This window comes from Branchiostoma belcheri, unplaced genomic scaffold (assembly GCF_001625305.1).
Source record: "Branchiostoma belcheri isolate BF01 breed outbred unplaced genomic scaffold, Haploidv18h27 scaffold180, whole genome shotgun sequence".
Lineage (NCBI taxonomy): Eukaryota > Metazoa > Chordata > Leptocardii > Amphioxiformes > Branchiostomatidae > Branchiostoma > Branchiostoma belcheri.
Genome location: NW_017803269.1, coordinates 276,669 through 294,445, shown reverse-complemented (window position 1 = coordinate 294,445; position 17,777 = coordinate 276,669). Strand labels below are relative to the sequence as shown.

The following is a 17,777-nucleotide window of genomic DNA, read 5'->3' as shown; positions in this document are numbered from 1 at the left end:
AAATCAACTAACCAGAGAGAGAAAGTAATAAAGAAACTAGAAAGGCCGACATTTGCTTTGGAGCAAATACAGCAATGGCTTCACCACATTTTACGACATGGCAGGGAAAGAATGAGAAACACAAGGAAAAACAATGTTTTACATTGATATAACTATAGTATGAAGTAACATACAACTAAGACTACAGTTTGATAGCTATTCCCTACATTATTGGTTAGGATTTTTAATTGCATAATGCAAACTGTTGATTTTCAAGAAAAAAAGAAGCGTTCATGCCCCGCATTCCAATGCTAGAGCAGGAAAGCTTGAAATACCTACCAAAACACTTGAATACAGACCTACTGTCAGTATGGAATGGATCTGTGCAGGTATTAATTAAGTTAAGCCTGTTAAATTCCAACAGCCAATCAGCAAGGAGAATAGAGGAAAGCTGCATGCCTATTGGTTGATGCCCTGCATTCCATTGTGATGACTCAAGCCCAGACGTGGTAACACTGCACACTAACTCAGTAATACATTTGCTATAACACAGCCAAAAAAACTCAAATAAAACCATTCTAAAAGCCTGTATCACAAAAATTTAAAAAACGCCTAGGGGTATTTGCCCACTGTACCTCCATACCGAATTTCAGGACCTTAGGCCCTAAAATGAAGAAGCTGAATCCATTTAAAGATATGGCAGGAGGAGGAGGAGGAGAAGGAGGAGGAGAAGAAACATCAGAAAAAGCAATATGGGTTCACCACCACTTCGTGGTGTGGTGAACCCATAATAATCTGTATTTACAGTGTACATGTAGTGTTGGGAGGACAACTTGTAAAGGTGTCAATGCACCTGTTTTGTCCTCCCTTCCACTTGTATACTTGTACACATAGTAAACTCAAATAAACAAATAAACAAAGTGTCAGTTTCAGAATTTGAAACTAAGATGCTTCCATATTAGATCTGACCAATTAGTAATGGCTTATATAATGTCTAAAAAACAACCTCTGAGGTAGACCAGCTAGCCAGTCACTGTTCAACACACTAGTTCTCCTCAATAGACAATACGGACAGTATTGTCAGAATACATGAGTATATTGGTCCAACACTTTGGTCTGAAACACGATACGGCACAGTTACGTGATATCAGACTCAAATAAAGATTTGATCTTGACCTCATGAAAACTAACGGCTGAGACTGTCTTTTTCCAAGGTGAAGTTCAACAGAACCCGCTCTCCATCACATTGACCTTGTAAGAATGATAGTGTAATACAGGTTAAACTTATTGTAATGTAGATGTTGTTTTGTTGACTCATAACCTATATTGACAACACAAAACGGTTTACCTTTGACAGTTAATACATTGTCGTTAATGCTATTGATGTAATAATATATGAGAACAAAGAACAATTTATTAGCCTGAACATATCGAATATATTGAAGTGAACTCATTTACTCATCTGTTCATTTATTTGTTCATTCATTCATTACTTTTTTTCATTCATTCAGGGACCCGTTTTAAGCATTGAAACAGTTTGGCCATTATTTCATACCCTATAATATCAACCCTGTTGATCTGAAAGTAAAGTTCAACAGTGAACGCCCTACTGGACTTTGACCTGAGCTGAGAGGTCACTGCCCTGAAATTGAACCCTTTCCTGAAGTTAAGCCTGGCTTTCTCATGACCTCTATACCAACTTAAATCCAGTCTCAACCAGTTTTCTGTTTGCCACATAGCATCAGCTCAGAGCCAAGTACTGACCAGAGTCGTGTGTGTAAGTGGGGTCACAGTGTAACAACAGGTCTGAAAAGTTGGCAGTTGCCCAACAAGTTGATGTTATTGTTGTTTTTAACTATAGATTCAAACATGCAATCACAAGTTGTGGTGACGGCACACTCAAGTTTTTTTAAACTTATATAAATGCTGCCCCAACACAGGGGACAATACAATACTCATTTTCACCTGAGCAAAGTGAGGAAAGTCGTGTAAAGTGCCTTTCCCAAGGGCATAAGATCAGTGGCATATCAGGACTCAAAACCTTGTTGTCTAAATCTCGCCAGACATGGTCTCTTGGTGCCGGTTTGCACTTGATTCAGTTCAAAAAATGTCTCATGTCAGAGGACTTGTTGATCTGAAAGTTCAACAGTGAACGCCCTACCGGACTTTGACCTGTATAGGGGTCACTGTCCTGAAATTACCCTTAAAGGCTTTCTCGGAACCTCTATCCAGTCTCAACCGGTTTACTGTTTGCCATATCGTATCAGCTCATTATAAGCCAAGTGTCGAGCGTGACCAAGTGCTGAGCTGAGCAAGCAGTCTTGTTAAACAACAGGGCTGAGAAGTTGGCAGTTGCCCAACAAAGTTGTCAAAGCCCACTGAAGGATGGGTTGGTGGAAAATGCAGTCCAGTGTGGAAGGCAGAATAGTAAAAGGACATAACAGTTATAACCTTCACGTCATATCCGTTATCTCAACATAGTAGTGTGTCTTTAATAACAGTTATTTGGACTTTCTGTCAAACCCAAGCCTACACTCCATGCAAACCCTTTTATTCAGCCTGGACGGTTTTTCCGCCTCGGCACCGGACTGCTTTTTCCACCAACCCTCTGAAGGATATAACGTTCCAACAACATATTAAATTTCGCGAAAGTTAGCGGTTTTGACTAGCTCAGTGGTTTTCTCTTGCCCTAACAAAGCAGGCAAAGTTACCTGCTTTACTTCGGGGCTAATAAAAGTCTATCAATTCACACAAAGATGAATTTCATCCATGACCTTGGGAATTTCCAAGAAGACTCGCCTGTTGTTCCAGTCCTGTCGGGGTCACCGCGAGGTCAGCCGGTCAAAGGTCAGCAAGATGGCGGCGGTGCGGGGTGTTGTGACGTGTGTCCGTGTTTCGGCGGCTTTTTACTCCACCAGGTGAGACTATACAGCGCACCTGAGATCACCTGAGCAGGTGTAGGTTACGGAGAGGGCGGCACTTTGATCTGATCACCTGTACGTCACTTACTTAACGTGTGACAAGCGCTTAAAAGTAGTGCGGCGGTAAAAAAAATCCTCAGCACAGAAATTCCTTTGGATAATTAGTGCTCAATTAAGTGTAATTTCCGCTGATGTAGAATTGATGAGGGGAGGTGTTTTGCACGTAATACTGATGTTGTTGTCCCTGGTTTACGTATGATTTTCTGCTAGACGTGCTTTGTTTGTTTTAGCCTCACTGGTACTTTGAACATGTGTGTTTGGTTTGGTTTGGTTTTCTTCACGATCATGATTATGATCATTCTGGCATACTCATTTTCACCTGAGTGAAGTGAGGAAAGTCGTGTAAAGTGCCTTTCCCAAGGGCACAAGATCGGTGGCATGTCAGGATTCGAACCCCGGACCTCTTAGTTCCGAGCCGAACGCGCTACTGCTACGCCACACGACCCCACACGTTATGTTCTTTAGTTATCCTTCTCAAACCTTGCCGTAGCCTCTGTGTAGTTTAAGATCGCCTCTGTACAACAACAGGTTGAGATTCAGGAAGTAAAAGCTTCAGACGTGCTTATCCCAGGAAAAACCGCACCAATGTTGGCACAAGACCACAAACAAACAAACACAGGCGATAACAGTCATTAATGTGTCTAAGTCAGCAGTAGCAAACAAGATTCGACAGTCCATGTTAGTTCCGGGTTTCTCGTCTGTTTTTCGACTAATGATGAAGTAAATTTTCAGATCTGATGAGTTTCTAACCATCCACGAGGCAGCCAAATAAGTATTCAGGCTCAGTTTTAAAAACAACCCTCTGATTTAAGGTCCATTGTGTTGGTGACAAATTATTGTTGTTGGAATGTATAAGTAGACAGGGGTAAAGTCCGGGTCAACATAACCTACTGTGGTGCTTAGTCCGCAATTTCTCTTGGTGTAGATTCTGTAACGTTACTGTTTAATCTGATGCATTTCTAGATCATTTAAATTGCACGAAGTTGCTAAATATCAGGTTCAGCTTTAAGAACATAAACCTGCATTTCTCCTCTGCTCTCTTAGTGTCACTGATGAAAGTTAGTGGATGCTACCTGAAATGTCTGACCGTTTCCAATTAAAATCATATTCATATCTGTTTCTTGGTGTATCTTGTCTTCACCGACGTAATGTTACACTTAGAACTAGTCTTATCAGATGAAAGCTTCACTGTTTGGTGACTTGTTGTTTGGTTGGGTACAGGAGTGAAGTCCAGGTCAACATAACCTACTGTGGATGCTTAATAATAGTCCACAATTTCTCCTGGTGTAGATTCTGTTGATTCAAAAATCTGATGCATTTGTAGCTGATATATTACACAAGTGAATGGTTGCTAAAATCAGGTTCAGTTTTAAAAACAACACTTGAGATGAAAGCTAATCTTTGGTTAGTGACTTGTTGTTTGGTTGGGTATTATATATAAGGGGCAAAGTCCATGTCAGTGTAACCTACCAGTTCAAACATACCTCCAGGGTTGGCAGTGTGCAGTCACAAACATACATCTCAATCATTTCAACACAGTTTTCTTAGTTCCTAGCCTGGGAACCATCCTGGTTAGTTTACGTCCGCTCCCACAGTCGCTACCACCAACCACGCCTGTTGGAGCGGACGTAAAGTAACCAGGATGGTACCCAGGCTACTTAGTTCCAGCTTTCATGTGGGGTCACTGTCCTGACTTACCCTGTCCTGAAATTACCCCAGACTGACGTGACCAGGCTTTCTTGTGACCTCCGTACAGACTTAAATCCAGTCTCAACCGGTCACTGTTTGCCACATATATAGTATCAGCTCTCAGCCAGTTTTCTGTTTGCCACATAGTATCAGCTCGTAGCCAAGTCCTGACCAAACTCGCGTGTGCAAGTCGGGACTTGTAAAAACTGGTCTGAAAAGTTGGCAGTAAACATCTATCAATAGTAGATGTACAAAAAATACATATGAAAACCCTTAGTTACAAAGATAGACTTGAGGACAAACACTTGAGTAAACAGTACTAAACACACCCCTGTCCTGCCCACACAGCTTGTTTGTTCCCACAGGTGTGGCAACCTGTACTTTACTCCCAGACCTGCGATAACACAGCTGCAGGAAGGCTGGATCTGTCAGTCACTCAACTATAGTGACCCCCCCCTCCTTTCCAAGATGTGGACTGTCTTGTAGCAAACATAAGTTAGTAGTGTGTGGTCATAGTAACCAAATAAGGAAATAGTTACCAAATAAGGAAATAGTTACCAAATAAGGAAATAGTTACTGGAAATTGGTCCAGCCAGATTTTTGGAACTAGTTTTATTCAAAATGTGCCAATTGCAAGTCAGCTAGACCCCCCCTCCCAAAAGTAGACCGTCTAGTAGCAGACATAGCTATAGTGTGTGGAACAGTAACCAAATAAGGAAATGGTAACCAAATAAGGCAATAGTTACCAAATAAGAAAATAGTTACCAAATAAGGAAAAAAGTTACTAAATAATTCATAAGGAAATATGTCCAACAGGAAATCTTATTTGAAATGTCCCTTTGCAGGTCGGCTGGAAGAACCCCCCTCTCCCAGAAGTGGACCGTTCTGCAGCAGAATGCCCGGCGTTTCTCCACCAATCAGAGCGGCCGTGCGTACATCTGGCCCGCTACGGCGGTCGGCGTCGCCTGCGGACTAACCGCGGGGGCCGCCCTCTACCTGACCCGGCGCAAAAATCCCGTCGGCGCAAAATCCGCACCAACGTTCGAGCATGACCCAACTCCAGGCGGCTTCCGTACAAACCTACCGGAGTTCTCCCTCCAGGAAGTTTCCAGGTACAATTCCATTCAATCTTAAGTTTATTCAAACAAGTCACAGGCAATACTAGTATTCTTAATCTGAGTTATGTTGTTCTGACAATTCAATGGTCTGTAGACCCATTGTACACTTACAATTACAAAATGTAATCTAAATGATCTATCATACATTCAACAAAACAAAAAGAAGAGGCATCACTCTTTGTACAATGTACAGTTGTTGTTGTTGTCTTTGTTTAACATCTAATGTCCTAATATATTGCTAGACGTGGTCTCTTGGTACTGGTTTGCGCTTGGTTCAGTTCAGAGTCAGATTGTCTCTATAATAAAGGTATTTAAGTTTTTAACGTTTTTAAGTGCCTTGTGCTTGTGTGATGCTGGAAGTGTCTCTAGCTAGTACTCTCAATGTACTGGGAAAAAAAAGAGATTATGTGTATTCCTACTTCAGGCACAAAACGAAGGCAGACCGCATCTGGATCACCTACAAATCCGGCGTGTATGACATCACAGAGTTCGTGGAGAGCCACCCAGGCGGTTCGTCTAAGATCCTGCTGGCGGCGGGCGGCGCGGTTGAACCGTTCTGGGCCATGTACGCCGTGCACAAGGACAACCCCGAGGTGTTCGAGCTGCTCGAGCCGCTGCGCATCGGAAATATCAGCAGGAAAGGTAGTTATGTTATAACTAGACAGGTAACATTTGCAAAGCAGATGCATAATGTTTACCTTCACATTGTATTTGTATAGCCTAACAAACTACTGCACTCCTTATGAAATTTTATTATTCCTACTCAAACACATTCATACACAAAATACTGTAATTCCTGATTTGTTCACTGTACAGTTATGTTTACTATTTTCACTGTCACTTCTGTACCGTGAACTTATCATTACAGTTAATAATTAATTCCTGGACATTCTTTTTCCTGCACCTGTCGCCACCGTGAATATATAGTTCCGTGAACATGTCCATTTTTCTCAGACCGGGAACTTTTGCTACTGTGAACATAGAGTTAATTACAGTACATGGGAACCAGCCCCTCAACTCTGTCCTGCAACTTGCCACATAATGTAACCCAACACCATTCACTCGTTCCTTCCCAGAGTTGATAGAGATGCAGCGGAGTAAGAAGTCGGACCCTATCGACCCGTTTGCGTCGGAGCCCGGCCGCCATCCGGCGCTCACCCCCAGCTCCAGCAAACCCTTCATTTATTCATTCTTTCCTTCCTTCCCAGACCTGATAGAGATGTGGTTAACCAAGAAATCCGATCCGAGCGACCCGTTTGCCTGTTTCTGTCTGTGTCTCTCATGTCTGTGTATAATGACCATAATAAATCACTCATTCACTCATTCATTAATTCATTCATTCATTCACTCACTCATTCCTTCCTTCCCAGACCTGATAGAGATGCAGCGGACGAAGAAGTCGGACCCTAACGACCCGTTTGCGTCGGAGCCCGGCCGCCATCCGGCGCTCGCGCCGAGCTCCAGCAAACCATTCAACGCAGAGCCGCCCGCTGAGCTGCTTGTGGATAATTACATCACCCCTAACGAGCTGTTCTTCGTTAGGAACCACCTGCCGGTACCTCAGGTGGGAAATACTATGAGTCCTTTCCTGTCTCAAAAAGTTTCAATGTGTTTATGTTTCATATTTACAAATACGTATTAAAAACCATTGACTGGCTGACTGACTGACTGACAACTGACTGACTGGCTGACTGGCTGACTGACTGACTGACTGACTGACTGACTGACTGACTGGCTGACTGACTGACTGACTGACTGACTGACTGACTGACTGACTGGCTGACTCACTGACCGACCGACCGACCGACTCACTGACTGACTGACTGGCTGACCGACTCACTGACTGACTGACTGACTGACTGACTGACTGACTGACTGACCGACCGACCGACCGACCGACCGACCGACCGACTGACTGACTGACTGACTGACTGACTGACTGACTGACTGACTGGCTGACTGACTGGCCGACCGACCGACCGACCGACCGACCGACCGACTCACTGACTCACTGACTGACTGACTGACTGATGACTGACTGACTGACTGACTGACTGACTGATGACTGACTGACTGACTGACTGACTGACTGACTGACTGATTGATTGATTGATGCCCTCCCCTGTCCAAAAGTGACTGTCCAAACAAGCATTCTAGAATAAAGAAAGGATTCATTCATTCATTCATTCATTGCAGGTGGATATGAAGAACTACGTGCTGACTGTGGGAGGAGAGGGTCTTAAGAAACACTCCTTCACCTTAGACGAACTTAAGGAGAAGTTCAAACATCGGAAGATGGTCGCCACAATCCAGTGTGCCGGCAACCGTCGCTCCAACATGATGGAGGTGACCTGTTTTTTTTTATTGTTTGTTTGCTTGTTTGTTTGTTAAGACATCCACTGCCTTATTCATTTTCATTTACTTTGCTATTTTTCCTGAAAGCAACAGAATGATGGATTTGTTTACAGTTAAAACTTTAGATCCAACACAAAGAAGTTCTCTCATCTAGAGCTTTCGACCACTGGCAGTCACTCTGGTCTTTCCCAGTAAGACTGGTTGAAAGCTCTAGGCGAGAGAACTTTTTGTGTTGGAATCTTGGATCTTGAAAGTTTCAACTGTAAACACAGATGAACTTTCATGATAAACAGAGCAACATAACAGAGACTACTTCATGTGAAGGTAAACACTGTGCGTTTTTTTGGTACCTTTTTCTACTTCAAAACCTGATACCTGCAACTGACTGATTTCTACTTACACCTTTTGTTGTATGTTGTGTTCAGGTGAAGATTTTTTGTTGTATGTTGTGTTCAGGTGAAGATTTTTTGTTGTATATTGTGTTCAGGTGAAGATTTTTTGTTGTATGTTGTGTTCAGGTGAAGATTTTTTGTTGTATGTTGTGTTCAGGTGAAGATTTTTTGTTGTATATTGTGTTCAGGTGAAGAAGATCAAAGGCCTGAGTTGGGGAATCGCAGCGATCAGTAACGCGGAGTGGACGGGCGTGTTCCTGAGCGACATCCTCGCTCACCTCGGGCTCGCCGACCCGGAGAAACGCGGAGAACTCAAGCACGTGCAGGTGCTATTCCATTCAATTCTGATCTTTATTTATAATTAGATATAGTATACATGTATCAATATTGCAGATGCATGACATTGTATACATATAATGTTGCCCGAATGACATTGATATTTACAATATCAAAATTAACATATATACTAGTATACATCGTCTAATATAGAACTATACATCCCAGACACACACAAGTATACCATTCTGATTATACAGTCTGATTACATAGTCTGATGGACTGATTTCTGAAGGAAAGAGTTCTGAAGTCTTTTTGTTCTGGCTGTCATACTACATTCTACAACATACGTGGTATTAGTTTTGTTTATATCTCTAGCTCAATGCTAGGAAGTGTTTTGATGCGAAAACCTTTCACCAATTCCTTTAGTTTGAGGGTCTGGACCTGGACCCTGAGAAGGCTCCCTATGGGGGGTCCATCCCGATCGAGAAGGCGCTGGACCCGTCCGGAGACGTGCTTCTGGCCTGGGACATGAACGGGGAACCGCTTTCACGCGATCACGGGTTTCCCCTGAGGGTCATCGCACCTGGGATCATAGGCGCAAGGTACAACTCCTTATTTGGTAACCATGCCCTTATTTGGTAATAGTTTCCTTATTTCCCTATGGGGAACCTCTGTCATGGGATCATGGGTTTCCCCTGAGGGTCATCGCACCTGGGATCATAGGCGCAAGGTACAACTCCTTATTTGGTAACCATGCCCTTATTTGGTAATTGGGAACGAAAGACGTGCTGCTGGCCTGGGACATGAACGGGGAACCGCTGTCCTGGGATCATGGGTTTCCCCTCAGGGTCATCGCACCTGGGATCATAGGCGCAAGGTACAACTCCTTATTTGGTAACCATGCCCTTATTTGGTAACTACTTCCTTATTTGGTTATGGGGAGCCCGCTGTCACACAATCACAGCTTCCCACCCCCTGGGATCATAGGTGCCAGGTACAAATCCTTATATGGTAACAATGTCGTTATTTGGTGACAATTTCCTTATTTGGCTATCATTTCCTTATTTGGTAACCATTTCCATATTTGGTTACCATTACCTTATTTGGTAGCCATTTCCTTAAATGGTTATGTCAGGCAAGCCACATGTATAATATGAATGAATCATGTTTGTTTGTTTGTTTGTTTGTTTGTGTAGGCAGGTGAAGTGGCTGAGTAAGGTGTGGGTCAGCCCAGACGAGAGCCCATCACACTGGCAGCAGAACGACTACAAGGGTTTCGCGCCGCAGGTAAACTTCAACATCACTGATGAGTCTCACACATACCCTTTTCTGTAGAGCATCATAATTCTAGAGCATAGACGGACCACTCTAATTCAATGTAGAGCGTGATTAGCGCATTTTGCATAGAGCGTATTTAATTCCATGTAATGCATCTTTGAATTTAGCGTAAAGCGTAATTGGGAAGTTTCCTGAATTCAGCGTAATACGTAGCCAGCTCTCAAAATTTAGCGTAGAGCGTTGTCGGGACCCCCCCATGCAGACCCCCATGTTTGTTTTGCCCCACAGGTGGACTGGGACACGGTCGACTTCAAAAAGTCTCCAGCGATTCAGGAGTACCCGGTCCAGTCGGCCATTTGTGAACCCAAGGATGGGGCCGTCTGGGACAACGAGGAGGAGGTGAGAACACCCCTGTGGGAATAATGGAACGGTCTGGGTCAGGGGCAGATTCAGTGGGATATGGACTGTGCCATTTCATTGGGGGGGGGGTGTTTTTGAGTCCTTAGTTTGGGACTGTTTGGAAAGTGTTTGGGGTCTGAAGTGTTTAGAAAATTTAGTAGTGGGAAACTTTTTGCTGCACTGATGGTGCATGGCTGTGCTGTTAGCAGTTTGTGGTTTTTGTTTACTGGTTGCTAGGCTGACTGTTGTTGTTCTGCCGTTGCTAGGTAACCGTGAGGGGCTACGCCTACAGCGGCGGGGGTCGGGAGATTATCCGGGTGGACGTGTCCGCGGACGGCGGGAAGACCTGGCACCCGACGGAGCTGGTGGCAAAACCGAACCAGGGCTACAACCGCACCTGGGCCTGGACGCTCTGGGAGGCCGACGTGCCGCTGCCGAAGGACTCTAAAGGTGCGCTAGTCCTTATTTGGTAACTATTCCCTTACTTGGTAACCACCTCCTTATTTGGTAACCATGTCCTTATTTGGTAACAAACCGAACCAGGGCTACAACCGCACCTGGGCCTGGACGCTCTGGGAGGCCGTCGTGCCGCTGCCGAAGGACTCTAAAGGTGCGCTAGTCCTTATTTGGTAACCATCTCCTTATTTGGTAACCACCTCCTTATTTGGTAAGCATGTCCTTATTTGGTAACAAACCGAACCAGGGCTACAACCGCACCTGGGCCTGGACACTGTGGGAGGCCGACGTGCCGCTGCCAAAGGACTCTAAAGGTGCGCTAGTCCTTATTTGGTAACCATCTCCTTATTTGGTAACCATCTCCTTATTTGGTGTTTTGTTGTGTTCCAGGAAAGGAGGTTGAGCTGTGTGCGAAGGCTGTGGACTCGGCGTACAACACGCAGCCCGAGTCGTTCAAACCTTACTGGAACCTGCGGGGAGTCGTGGCCAACGCCTGGCACAGGGTTCACATCAAGGTCGAGGATGACGAGGACAACTAGGTCTCACACCAACGTTACAGAGTCTCACACCAATGTTACTGATGAGTCTCACACCAACGTTACTGATGAGTCTCACACCAACGTTACTGATGAGTCTCACACCAACATACAGAAGGATTACATGTAAATCTAGCCCAAACACCTAGATGCAATATGCAACATGCAACAGAGTAAAATTTCTAGTTAACCTTCTCCCTGCTGCCCAATTCCTCATCCATACAAAACTGGTGCCAAAAGGCGACCTTAGCAGAAGGAGGTTAAAGAATGCAATAATGGAATAGTCTACTCTTGTAACAGGTGTGTTTCGGTTAACCTTCACCCTACTGTGGTCGGACGTATGCACCATGTTTGTGTCGGTTGTAGAACTTAGCAGGGAGGGGTTAATTTTCATTCCCTCCACTTCAGTGCCAGAATATCTGAAATTAAATGTCAGATAGTCGTTTTTCTATCAAATCAGTTTTTAGGTTTAGAAGAAAACTACTGGTTTAAGGTAATAGGGCTTTACTAAATGAGGGTTGTTTATGTTAATGATTATTATGATATGCTGAACAAACTGCCTAAGTGGTGAAATAATAGTGCAATTCTTTTTGTTTTTGGCTGTAATTCTGTATCATATCTCACTCGGTTGTCTCAAATGCTACTAGGAAGCAGCCATGTTCTCAAGGTCAGTCTGTACTTTTATAGTGAGATGACCTTGTAAAAGTAACTTTGTAGGATTGACCTTGGATCCATCTGCAGCAATGACCTTGTAGGGATGACCTTGTAAGAATGACCTTGTATTAGTAAGAGTGACGTTGTAAAGATGGACTTGCAGGATGATTTTGTATGATGACCTTGTAAGAATGACCTTGTACATGTAGGGATGACCTTGCAGAATTTCTTTGTATGATAAACTTGTAAAGATGACCTTGCAGGATTTTTGTATCGTGACCTTGTAAGAATGACCTTGAAGGAGTGGCCTGTCCGAGTGTCCTTATAAAGAAGTAGCAATGGCTTATTGATTTCTTTTGCTGTTATGCACATGTCCCACCAAACAAAGGGTTACTATGTCCAACATATTCTTGAATGTAGAATCCTATATTCTTGTTTCTAATAGAAAGCCGTGTTGTCTCCTATTTTTGTGTTAAGTTGCGACATTCCAACAGTTCAAGTTCGAGAGCGGAAAGAGACAAGGTCAGCCCAACTTACATGAAAGGGTCAAAAACATTGTATCAATGTTCCTCAAGAATGAACCATGGCTGAATAATAAAAGGGACAAGAAATGTGTAAAGTGTTGGAGGTTTCATGAATGGAAAGTTTAACTCAATATGGTGATCTCAAGCTCTATTGGCAGGGAGTAGGGCTCTTAACCCTTGTCCTGCTGGCATTTTTTACACAAAATTTTTCAATAATTTCAATTGTCTTAATCAGGTCATAGACCCCTGACTTTTTTTGCCCTGTGGTAGCATACTAGTTGCCTCCGCATTCGTTGCGTTTCGCTGTGGTGTGATGCGTTGCATGAGAAATACCCCCAGATCGTACCTATACAGGGTGTTATATACTCAGTCTGTATGTGCAGAACAACAATTGTTGGGCTCCGCAGGACAAGGGTTTTCAGAAGGGCAGAAGAGTTTATAATACTGCCGGTGTGGTAATAATGTAAAAAAAAAATTAATGCTGAAATCTTGGACTTGATAGAAAACTGGAGAAGTGATCGTGTTTTCTATGACTTAAAATTTGCTCTCTAAACTTTAGGCTTGTACAAAGGTACTTTTTGATGTTTAAAGTCAGACGAGAAATGGAAATAATATTTAGTCTCTCAATAAAGTTTAGAACAGAGTTGTGACTGTTGTCCTTTTCTTCGTCAGCTTGTATTTAAGATTTTATTTGAGGTCAATTCTTAGTTTGTAATTGTATGTGCTTTTGTGTATATCTGTTTTAACTATTGTATTGTCTAATGAGCCCTGGAAGATCAGCCCCTCATTGGGCTAAAGGACATCTTAATAAACTAAAATGGCACAAATGTAACTCTTTGTAAATATATAAACATCCGTCATTTTCTCATTGAAGAACTTCACTACGCTACTGACGTTCTTCCTAGAAGAGACCCCTTGCGGAGGCAATCTTCACTACATCTATGATGTTCATTGTGCATGGCAGGCTAATGCACCATTTATCTACATTTAACTACCGTTTGTAAATACGTTAAGTAGAATTTCTCAAAGTATCTATTATTTCTTAAAATGTCTATTACGCCTGCCAAGTTTCATTGAAGAACACGCTGTATGGGAGACCCCTAGCGGATCCTATCAGTACTCCAATGAGAGGACATGACAAGCTAAAGCACCATTTATCTACATTTAAGAACCGTTTGTAAATACGTTAAGTAGAATTTCTCAAAGTATCTATTATTTCTTAAAGTGTCTATATTACGCCTGCCAACTTTCATTGAAGAACACGCTGTAAGGGAGACCCCTAGCGGATCCTATCAGTACTCCAGGGAGAGGCCTCTGATTGTGGCGATCCGGCGCTGGATGGAATAGTCCAAGTTGATGGTGCAGGGGAGCAGGTTAGACATGTCCTGAAGTGAAACGGACAAAATGGAATTTTTCTTCATGGAGTTAAAAGAGTTCCTTTTGAACCTCCTTGCTTTCTTTCTCTACACACACACACACACACACACACACACATATATATATATATATATCTGTCTCTCTTTGTCTTTCTCTGTATCTGTCTGTGTCCATCTGTCTCTGTCTCTCTGTGTCTGTCTCTCTCAAAACTAATGTTCCTCTGAACCCCTCCAAACAGCTACAAAACAGAGTGGATACCAGTTATTTCAACTATCGTTGAGATGAAACACAGAAACGCCTCAACAACCATACAATAGTGCCCCATGCGACATTTATGAGAACTGCAGAATACCTTCACGGTGAACTTGGACTCGCCCAGCAGCAGTTCGAACATCTCGGGGTCACCGTCAAGGTTATTCAGACGCCGGAAATCGTCCACGTTCATTTCCGGTTTCAGCTTCTGGAACACGTCAGCCAGCTTCGTGTCACTGCAGAAAGAAAAGAGAAGAAAAAAAGAAAGTTAAAACCTTTAACTACGTTTCAGGGAAAACGTAGAGGAAAGAAATAGAAATGAAAGAAAGAAAGCTTGCGATGAAATATATTAGTATACAGTACAATATTTTACTAGTATACAATGCACTGTGTACTAATACGATTGCACTGTATTCCGTAAAATTGCGCTGTATTCCTCAAAATTGTGCTGTATTCCGCAAAATTGCGCTGAATTCCGCAAAATTGCGCTGTATTCCGTAAAATTGCGCTGTATTCCGTAAAATTGCGCTGTATTCCGTAAAATTGCGCTGTATTCCGTAAAATTGCACTGTATTCTGGAAAATTGTGCTGTATTCCGGAAAATTGCGCTGCATACTCTGGCACCCCTGGTCTGGCGTGTAAAATATTACTCACTTGTTTATTGTGTTTATCTCATCCTTTCCCGTCTCTTGAGGGTTTCGCTGCTTTATTCTGTCCTTCTGCTGGCAGTCCTCGACGTACTGCAGTACCCAGCTGGTCCGGTAGGGCCACTGCTCCACCAGAACCACCCACAGCGCCACCTGGCGAGGCGTCACGCATTGCAGCAGCTGCCTGTGCCTGAGAACCTTTGGAGAAGAAAATATTGCAATTGGACAAAAACACATAAAAACAAACACACTGTGACCAATTAACTCCTGGTGGTAAACGTTTTAAATATATTCTGTACAAATTCATGACCTCTGAACCCTTAGACCTTTAGTACATAGTTGTTTTTTTGTTAACTGTATAATGTGATATTATTAATTGCTGTACTAATCAATGCTTAATGTGTAATTTATTATCAATTGTTGCTTAATGTGTAATTTACTATGTTGATAAGATAAGTTTTCTTGATAGCAGTTAAACGTGTATGTAAACAATAGTTAATGTATTTTATGTAAAGGACTCCAGGAAGAATAGTGATGTATCATCACTAATGGAGCTTCCTAAATAAACAAACAAACAAACAAACAATAAACAGAACCTTCACGGTCATGCGCAGTACGTGGTAGAGGCTGGTGATGTGGAGCGCGTTGCCATGGATATAAGGCATGATGTCATTCTCTGCGTCATCGTCGTCGTCATCTAACGCCTGTATGACGTCACCTAGATACGCCAAACGAAACAGTTACTCAAGCAACGTCAACTGGATATGATTTTGGAAACAGTCAGACGTTTCACGAAACTTCGTCAGTGACACTGGAGAGTTATCAGAAAAGCAGGTTTATATTTAAATACGAACTATTGATTGATATGATGCAAATAAGTGACACTTCAAAGAAGCCACGTGACAAGCTTCACTGGGTCAGTCTACTGAGGAAGATAAGAGTGACTGGTAGAAAGCTCTAGCTGCGAGAATTTTTGTGTTGGACCAAAAGTTTAAACTTTAAACATGTAACTACCAACACAGATGAACTTTCATGATAGGATGATGCAAATTAGTCACCTAGATAGTCTTCATACTCTTCTTTCACGTCGTCTAGCCTGAAGTTATTCAGGAGTCCGTATGTGCTGACTTGTGTTCGTACCGCTCTCCTCAATGTTTCCTCTGCTTCGTCAGTTTCGTCCTGGGCGCCGCCATCTTGGTTCGAAATGTCCTGGCGGCCGCCATCTTGGTTTTCAAGGTCATCATATTGCGCATCCGGAAGGGCTGTCCACAAGGACGGTCTGCCCTTGGCGGAGGTGCGTCCTTGGGAGTCCGCCTGGTACGCCTGAAACAAACAGAGCGAGTAGAAACAGGAAGCTTTTAATTGGTGTGTGTTATAATCGTGTTATATGTAATTTTTAAACCATCACAATGTATATATATAGTTTAAATGGATAATTTTATGATGCTGTCTGTAAGAACAACTCAATTCAGACCCTCGTCTGCCAGTTGAATAAAGATTGATTGATTGATTGATTGATTGATTGATTGATTGATTGATTACAACTACGCCAAAAGGATTCCTATTGGAATGGCGCAGTTAGCGGCGCTTGAACCCCACTGTTACACTCACAGTGTTACACACTTGCCTCCACCAGGCATTTCTACGGGAATACAGATCGTAGAATTCGGCAAAAAAGAGTAAAATTGGCCAGGGGAGTCCGAGGTAGTTTCTTTCCCGCCAGTCAAATCTACAAGGCGGCCAAACTCCCCTGGCAAATATTCTCCTATATGGGGGGTCCTATATATAGCCAGCGTAGTTAGTCTGGTAGAGACCTGTTTCGCCTTGGTGCCCGCCTTGAATGAGATCCTTCCCGTCTTGACGGAGACGTACCGCCGCACCAGGATGCCGTCCTTCCCTCCACAATCTTGTAGAACAGCTTCCGCCGTTCCTCCACGCTCGGCTCCGGCAGGCACACGGGGAAGTGCACGATCCTCCGCAGGTACTCGTACCTAACAACACGGGAACAGCACGTGGATAACACGTGAACAGCACGTGGATAGCACGTGAACAACACGTGAACAGCACGTGAACAGCACGTGGACAACACGTGAACAACACGTGGACAACACGTGAACAACACGTGGACAACACGTGGACAACACGTGAACAACACGTGAACATCACGTGAACCTCACGTGGCCAACACAAAACCGGGGAGTGCACGATCCTATGCAGGTACTCGTACCTAACAATACATGAACAGCACGTGAACAGCACATGCACAACACGTGAACAACACGTGCACAACACGTGAACAGTATGTGAATAGCACGTGAACAACACGTGAAGAACACGTGATCAACAGGTGAACAGCACGTGAACAACACGAACTTACCCGCTGGAGTTGTTTGTGATGGTGTCCGTGAGACGACTTTCCAGACAGTTGACGACGATTTTCGGGTCCATGGCGACGATGGAGATGATGTTGGTCTCTTCATCCGACAGCAGGATGCTCATGGACTCCAGCACGCCAATCACGCGGTCGCCCGGGCAACAGTCAAGGTCGTCCACCACGATGATGACGCGGTACTGGATCCGCATCACGTGCTCCAGGAACCGCAGCAGTGACGTCACCGTCTGAACCTCCGACTTCACCTGAACAAAATCAGAATACACGCAACTCATAGTACGTAACAATAGTACGCTTTTCGAATTAAAACTGGACTAATGTCACTTCTTCCCAAACACAAGAGCTTAGATCGTGACCCTTAGCATGTCCAGATCATCTCAAAACCGGATGTTCTGTTGCAGTACCAAGGAAAGCTGCCAGGGGGTCCAACATCTAATAATTTCTAGGTCTCTGGGGGGTTTGGGGGGGG

At 43.6% G+C, this 17,777-nt stretch overlaps 2 protein-coding genes across 2 annotated transcripts in view; one reads left to right on the top strand and one right to left on the bottom strand.

Moving 5' to 3' along the window:
- Nucleotides 1-2,803: 2,803 nt before the first annotated feature.
- On the top strand, nt 2,804-13,231 carry LOC109467530 (sulfite oxidase-like). The gene is made up of 11 exons (XM_019765553.1): nt 2,804-2,897; nt 5,495-5,761; nt 6,192-6,409; nt 7,138-7,331; nt 7,964-8,113; nt 8,703-8,840; nt 9,220-9,395; nt 9,990-10,073; nt 10,353-10,470; nt 10,737-10,920; nt 11,317-13,231. The coding sequence occupies exons 1-11, from the start codon at nt 2,836-2,838 to the stop codon at nt 11,463-11,465; spliced, it is 1,740 nt and encodes a 579-aa protein (XP_019621112.1). The 5' UTR covers nt 2,804-2,835; the 3' UTR covers nt 11,466-13,231.
- Nucleotides 13,232-13,894: 663 nt separating this feature from the next.
- Nucleotides 13,895-17,777, bottom strand: part of LOC109467503 — an 11,393-nt gene continuing 7,510 nt past the window's right edge. The window contains 8 exon segments of the mRNA XM_019765516.1: nt 13,895-14,025; nt 14,370-14,505; nt 14,924-15,114; nt 15,513-15,634; nt 15,975-16,239; nt 16,731-16,807; nt 16,810-16,907; nt 17,294-17,553. Of these exon segments, the coding sequence (XP_019621075.1) occupies nt 13,933-14,025; nt 14,370-14,505; nt 14,924-15,114; nt 15,513-15,634; nt 15,975-16,239; nt 16,731-16,807; nt 16,810-16,907; nt 17,294-17,553 (1,242 nt within the window). The 3' untranslated portion in view covers nt 13,895-13,932.

What these genes read in the sequence shown, in the direction of transcription:
- LOC109467530 (XM_019765553.1), top strand. Translation starts at nt 2,836, where the DNA reads ATGGCGGCGGTGCGGGGTGTTGTGACGTGTGTCCGTGTTTCGGCGGCT. An exon ending in CGGAAATATCAGCAGGAAAG is followed by an intron (nt 6,410 to 7,137) that starts GTAGTTATGTTA and finishes CTTCCTTCCCAG; the next exon opens with ACCTGATAGAGATGCAGCGG. An exon ending in AACGACTACAAGGGTTTCGC is followed by an intron (nt 10,074 to 10,352) that starts GCCGCAGGTAAA and finishes TGTTTGTTTTGC; the next exon opens with CCCACAGGTGGACTGGGACA.